Source organism: Arachis ipaensis, chromosome B01 (genome assembly GCF_000816755.2).
Source record: "Arachis ipaensis cultivar K30076 chromosome B01, Araip1.1, whole genome shotgun sequence".
NCBI classification, from domain to species: domain Eukaryota; kingdom Viridiplantae; phylum Streptophyta; class Magnoliopsida; order Fabales; family Fabaceae; genus Arachis; species Arachis ipaensis.
Genome location: NC_029785.2, coordinates 91,023,265 through 91,030,806, shown reverse-complemented (window position 1 = coordinate 91,030,806; position 7,542 = coordinate 91,023,265). Strand labels below are relative to the sequence as shown.

Below are 7,542 nucleotides of genomic sequence, written 5' to 3'. Positions count from 1 at the left end.
CAGCCGTTGGATCTACGGATACCACCGTACCTGCCCTAAGGGAATCTTGGCTTCCGCACTTACCTTGGAGGCTCATGTATGGGCACAGATCATGTCCCATTATGTCTTTCCGAGAACTCATGAGTCCTCCTTCACTGCAGACATGGCTATTCTACTATGGTGCATCCTTACAGACCAACCTCTGAATCTCTCAAGACACATCCGGAATGCTATGGAGCATGTACAAATCGTGGGCAACCTACCTTTTTCCGCCCTGGTCTCAGATCTTGTTTCAGCAGCCGGGGTCTCCTACAGAGCTGGGGACACCAAAGCCATGCTTCCACGGGATGATCAATATGTCCCTAACGGGAAATACCTCAGACTTTCAGCAGCCACTACAAGCCAGCCTACTGAGCCAGTTGAAGATATTCCTTCTTCAACACCACAAGCATCTACAACTGAGAAATTGCTCCAGCAGATACTTGAAAAGTTGGATCGGCATGAACAGAAAGCTCAGATGAGAGAGCGCCGTAACAAGCGCCGATTCACATACCTCAAGGAGCTGATCATGGGCAAATTCAAGGACTCAGACACTCCGGACTCCACTTCTTTTACCAGCACCGGGAGCCATGATAGTCCCAACTTTGGAGATACTGCCACCAGCCCACTCCTGTTCCTGACAGATGGTACCGAGGACGGTGCAAAGCCTTAAGTGTGGGGAGGTCGGTCAGTACCTGACTTCCGAAGGTAATTTCTCTTCTCTGTACACCAATAATTAGAATATTTTAGTTAGATTTTCTTCCCTTTATAGAATAGAATAAATTTCACTAATTTTTCAAATTTTTTATAAATCTGCTTGAGTTGTATTTGGAACATGATGTTTGAGCTAAAAAATACACAACCTGTGAAAGATTTAAGCCTTTATGTATGGTTACATTATTTAACCATAATTATTTTATTCTTGTGTGTTTACTTCTCTATGATTGTAATCTATATTTTGTTTTATCTTATATGTCCAATATTTATTATATTTACATGCTTGCACATGATTGAGGCCATTATTTGTTTAAACTCACTTATCCAAATCAAGCCTACCCTTTTCAATTATCCTTGTTAACCACTTTGAGCCTTTAAAATCCCATTTGTTCTATATTTTACCATATTACTAACCTTAAGCTGAAAAACAATTGCATATCCCAAATTGACTCTTTGGTTAGCTTAAGATAGAATTGTGTGTGCTAGTTAAGTATGGGAAATTTTGGGAACAAAAGTTGTTAAGGGGATGTGTCATGAAAATTTAAAGGGAATTTGGATACCTATTCCTGTGAAACTATAAGAATAAAAAATGTATGTGCGTTGATAAGCTTTATTTATTTCAATTCAAAAAAAAAAAAAGAAAAGAGAAAAAAGATGATAAACAAATAAATAAGGGGACAAAATTACCCCAATGTTAAATTCAGAATTCAAAGATCAATGCACATATGATAGAATTAAAATACAAAGTTGAAACATGAGTATGGGTTGAAAAAGGGAATTATGGGTAGCTAGGCATGAATTTAAAAGTATATAGAATATATGTATATTAGGTGAGAGCTTAGGTTAATTAAAGATTCAAGTGGAATTTGATTTGTAATTGTTTTGAAGGGCTTATTTACTTTTGATCAAGTGGACAATAATCATATAGTTGCATTTATTTATATATGTAGGATTGCATTACATTTCATGAGTTTCTACATGTTTATACTCATTTCCTTGTCTCCTTCAATTTAGCATGAGGACATGCTAATGTTTAAGTGTGGGGAGGTTGATAAACCACTATTTTATAGTTTATATTGTGTTTAATTGTGTGGTTTTGTCATGATCCTTACCCACTTATTCATCAATTTAGCATGCATTTAGATTTCCTTCCTAAATTTAGTACATGTTTGAAAATTGCTTCCTAGAGACTCTAATTATTTAATTTTAATTCTCCTTTATTCCATTCGATGCCGTGATCTGTGTGTCAAGTGTTTCAGGCTTTATAGGGCATGAATGAGATGGAGACTGGAGAGGAAGCTAGCAAAAATGGAAGGAACACAAGAATTTGAGGAGATAACCAGCGAGAAGTGACGCGGTCGCATGGCTTGTGCGGCCGCGCGGATTGGAAAGCGCAAGCGACGCGGTAGCGTGGACGACGCGAACGCGTGGAGAGGAAAAAGCGCAAGCGACGCGTCCGCATGGATGATGCGATCGCGTGACATGTGCGATCTGCATAATCTGCAGAATTCGCTGGGGGCGATTTTGGACCTTATTTTGGCCCAGTTTTCGGCCCGAAACAGCAAACTAGAGTCAAAGAATATGCAGAAACAACACACACATTCATTCAGTAGTTTTAGATCCAGTTTTTCACTCTCTTAGGTTTTTCTCTCTAGTTTTTAGAATTTTTAATTTTCAATTGGTCTTAGCATTGGAACATTGAGAAGAGTTATTTCCTCATCAAGACTTCATCATTCTAGTTTGTTCTCTTAACTTGGTTTTATTCTTCCATGTTCTTTGTTATGTTCAATTTTGTCAATCAGATACTTTTATGATTAATTAATGCAAGGATTATTTCTTTTTAATTCAATTTCAATTCCAATAATCATGTCTTCTTTTAATTCCCTTTTATGTGTTATGGATTTATTTTTTACAATGCGTGAGTAGTTTCATTACTTGATGGGGAATTGATTGAAAAGGAACTCTTGAGTTGGAAGGATTGAAAGAAAATTTGTAATTGGGTTAATTGTTGAATTGCTATCCTGTCACCAACGTCAATCCCTTTGAACAAAGTGGGTTGTAACTCGTGAACGGATCTAGTAATCCAACTTGTTTGACTTTCCCTTACCTAGTAAAGGATAACTAAACAGAGTAACCGTTAATTATAAATCAATCTTAAAAATCACTCCATCAATGATAGAGATTCTAACTAATCAATTCCCAGTCAAGGCTTTTATTCATATCATTTAATTTTCCTCAGTTTACATTCCAATTTACTTACCTCAATTTCTTCGAACCTCTGATTAATAAGATAGCACCCTTCTCTACAACTCGTTGGGAGACGACCTGGGACTTAAATCTCCGAGTAATTTTGATTTAAACTCTTTGTGACACATTTCTAAATTGATAGGCAGATTTTTGGTGAATTAAGAACTATACTTGCAACGTATCAATTTTAATAATTTTTTTAATTCATCAGCTTCTGCTTCCCATCAAGAGCGCTAGCACAACCTGTGTGCGCACATAACCAATGAAGTTTTACAACCTGTGCGCACGCACAGCCCTTTGCACACGCACACGATGGGATGTGCATTCTATTGAGGGCGCGGGCACGCCTTGTGCGAGCGAACAGAATTGAAGAATTTGGTACTTGTGCATACGCACACCCCTATGCGCACACTTTTTGAAAATCTCCTTGGGCGTGCGCATGCACACCCCTGTGCATACGCACAGGCCTTGTTTTTCAACAAAATCTTGTTTTTAACTGTTTCACCTTCCCAACAAGGTTGTAAACTTATGTGTCACATATTTAAGACTCTTTGGCTTATTTTTGGATATCAAAACATGGGAAAGGTCCTAGGAGATTTAATTTGGGTTTTACTTTGAAAAGTTAGAGAATGGAGGTTTAGGTTTCTAGTGTACTGAGGATGAGTTTGGTTGAGAGAGAAGGAAGAGTAGTGAACTTGGTGATTATTGACAATGAATTGAGAAACTGATGTACTAATGAGTTCGGAATGGAATTAAGAACTGATGATGGTTATTATGAGCTTGATGGATATTGAAGGAAAGTGTGCCAGGCACTAAATCCTTAGAATGTTAATAATTGATAATTGAAAGTTATTTGAGATGAGAAATAATGATGACTGGTGATGATTTGAGGTCGATGGACAGTGGTTGAGATGAGTCGAGGACTCGAAGTTGTATTGATGAAATTATTGGATTATATGAGAGTATGTGGGGCCTATATCCCTGGCATAGCAGATTTTTTACTGCATGAGTAGATGTTGTTGAGAGTGTGTAGGGCTTATATCCCTGGCGTAGCAGATTTCTCTGCTGCATGAGTAGTTGTTGTTGTTTCCTTCTCTGCTGCATGAAGTGTGCGGGGCCTATATTCCTGTCTAGGGAACTATATCTCTGGCGTAGCAGATTTGCTGCTGCATGAGTGTGCAGGGCACTATATCCCTGGCATGGCAGAAAAGGCTACATCGAGAAAGATGTGTCGGGTTGGCATTTATGGACCGACAAGTGATATCACGAGCCAATAGGACAGGAATTCATCATATGCATCTCTTATATGTTTGTTTGCTTTGATTCCTTGAGTTTGTCTAATTGTATAATATTGTCTATTTGCTTCTTGAATTTCTTGTTATATATGATTACTACCTGTGTATTACTTGCTTGCATTATTTGTGATTGTCTGGTGCTGAGGAGGTTAGGTAGGTAGTGGAGATGGGATCGCACGGGGGTTAGGATGGCGAAGGCTGTGAGACAGCGGTGACTAGTTTTAGTTAGAAATCCCCTAAGTTTATATACCTTGTCCATTAGTTACGGTTTAAATTATTCATTTCGTTAAGCTTGAATATCTGTTTGGTATGAAGCTCCAGGATTGCCTCTGGCATCCAGGAGTCTTATATCTTACATCACTGGCCACTGTTACCATACTAAGAACTTTCGATTCTCATACCATATTCTGTTGTTATTTTTCAGATGTAGGTCGCAACCCACGTCGGTGAGTTGTTCTGATGGTGACAGAGCGGAGGATCCTGGATACATTTTGGATGTCTTTTTTGTTTATTTTGTTTATATCTCTCATCTTTTGTATTCACTTTTGCCTAGAGGATTATCTTCGAGAGAAAAACTTGGACTTTGACGGCTTTTGTCACAACCATATGCCTCAATAAGAGATCTTGGACTTTGACGTTGTTATTCACCATTGGGATTATAAGTCTTCGAAGTTTGAAATATGTTCCAACTATCATTAGAAAATCTCTTTTGCTGCCATTCATTCAACCCTTCTTCTCTTGTATTACCTACAGTTCCTATTGAGTCCAACCTATCACCACCAACCTGAGGATGAAAAACCAACACACTGTTAGAATTCAGCTTATCTGTCTATGGGATCTCTCTTTCTATTAACAGGTATAAACAGACACCTTTCTATTAAAACAAAAATTTGGTGGCCACATCATTTATGTTGAGACACACACAACATATATTTCACACAAAAGTTTACATTATCCATAATTGAACTAGAGTGTTCCATCTGCTGCAAGGATTGTGGTTTAATAACATGTGCCCCAGGAATTGGTCCACGAAAATCATATGCCCCAAGGTGATTAGCAAAGGATTGTTGATTATTAACTGCTGGTGAAGATTGCATTTGAGCTTCAATATTGCTTAGGACAAAGGGAGAAAAGATATTTGACTAGGTACCAAAGAGACGTTGCAGAATGATTGGGCTGGACCTACTTATATGCCTCACAGTAAACCTTGGCACAGAAAAAATTGTTTCAATCTTTCAATAACAGAATAAAATAAAAATGAAATATAAGTAGAAATAACCTTGCTCTAATTGACCTACTTGAGGTAGACGTAATGAGAAGTGTTTAACATATTCTTAGCCAAAATTCTTCACAATACTATCCAGAAGAGAGAGAGAAGGAAGTTTTTTATCAGCAGGGACCTGACAGAGGATAGATTTAAACAATTGAGGAACCATATAAACAACTGAGATTTAAATAATATTATTGCTTAGCTTTACTAATTTTCTACTACACAAATATCAGCAAAAATGCATGACAGAATATCATTGTTATTTGCCAAATTATGAGCAAAAGTAACATTTAAAAAACCATTCTTTACGATTTCTTTATAGACAATTCTCATCATGCCTTTTTTTTATGTGGCGAAAATGATCTCTGAAACTCAATCTTAACAAAGGGTTGAGACTTTATTGATAAAATCAACCTTAACACATGTTTAATTACTCTGCCCCTTAGATCACCAATGTATGAGATACAGCTAGGCGTACCCCAACTTCACATTGTATGCTTCGAATTTCATTCGAGTTCAGTCAAGACCTGAAATACATCATTTAATTCTTGGATTTTAAGCTCAGTTTTATCCTTTTGACGGGATTCATGTGCCAATTGCTAGTTATCCGGGAAGTTATGTTATCTTAAAATTCTCTGTTCTTAGTTGTATAATAATAATAATAATAATAATTAATGATTTAGAATCCATTCTCTCTCGCGGTAAACTCTCACACAAATAAATCTGAGGCAAGAACAGATGGAATGATGAAGTCAATTGGAATTGGAAGTAATGACTTTTCCTCGTATTCGCAATCAAATAAGACTGTAAAGAAAATAAAAAAATAAAATATAAAATAGGATTGGAAAACATTAATATAACTTAAATGCTGATTTATGGGTAATTGCCAAAATTGAAACAATGCCCAAACATGGACAACTTTTGACCCCAATAAAAGTAGGGGTTTTTTACAAATGGTGCAAAAAAGGTAATAACTTTCTGCAGTAATGGAGACAGACCTCAAGAATCCGGTTGCAAATGGCATCGGCGATGCCCTTAACGTGTTTCCACTGCTGGCCAGCAATGATAGTGAGATCGGTAATGATTGATGCACGGAAAACTTGTCTCATAACAAATTTCCTTCGGCAAGTGTACCGAATTTGTCGTCAAGTAAAAACTCACAATAGAGTGAGGTCGAATCTCACAGGGATTGATTGATCAAGCAACTAATTCAAAGCTACTCCTATATATAATACTCTTCTGATCTTCTAGTTGGCTCTTCAAGTCTTGGGAATGGACCTTTGGATCTTGAGTTTGAAGCAGTTATCTTCTTCATTGGGCTTAGTTTTACTTGCAGAGAGAAAGTGTGAAGTGGGCAGGTTAACTAAGTTAACGTGGGAGTTAACGTGGCTCATAGTGGCTTGTGTGGGTTCATTCCAACGTTAGTGACAATGTTAGGTGTCACTAACGTTTGCGATCACATTCTTGTTTCACGTTAACTTCCACGTTAACTACGTTAGTTAACGTGGGAGTTAACGTGGCTTATCGAGGCTTGGCCAACGTTAGTGACAAAGGTGAATGTCACTAACGTTGGCTTCTCTCTTGCTTCTTAACGTTAGAGCCCACGTTAACTAAGTTAACGTGGCTCTTAACGTGGCCATTATAAGCTTGGTCCAACGTTAGTGACAAAGTTGAGTGTCACTAACGTTGGCTTCATCTTCTTCTTCCACGTTAGAGTTCACGTTAACTGAGTTAACGTGACTCTTTAACGTGGACAATTGCCACTTTGGAGCATTAGTGGTACTTACTTTTACCACTAACGTTGGAGTTCTACTTCTTTTCCACGTTAGCTTCCACGTTAACATAGTTAATGTGGCAACTAACATGGGCTATGATGGCTCACGAAGGCGTTATTGGTAATCACTTTTCTCATTAACGTTGCAAGCTAGCCTTCATTCCACGTTAGTGGTCACGTTAGCTAGACTAACATGGCTGCTAACGTGGTTCTTCCTTGCT

General features: G+C 37.8%; 1 protein-coding gene and 1 long non-coding RNA gene across 2 annotated transcripts in view; both read right to left on the bottom strand.

The window, feature by feature from the left end:
* Nucleotides 1–610, bottom strand: part of LOC107609120 (polyadenylation and cleavage factor homolog 4-like) — an 11,669-nt gene extending 11,059 nt beyond the window's left edge. The window contains exon 1 of the mRNA XM_016310966.2: nt 595–610. Coding sequence (XP_016166452.2) covers nt 595–610 — 16 coding nt within the window. The remainder of the gene's footprint in view (nt 1–594) is intronic.
* Nucleotides 5,031–5,400, bottom strand: LOC110271228. The gene is made up of 2 exons (XR_002361723.1): nt 5,228–5,400; nt 5,031–5,061 (listed from the first exon to the last, which is right to left on the bottom strand). It is a non-coding gene; the product is annotated as an uncharacterized LOC110271228 (long non-coding RNA).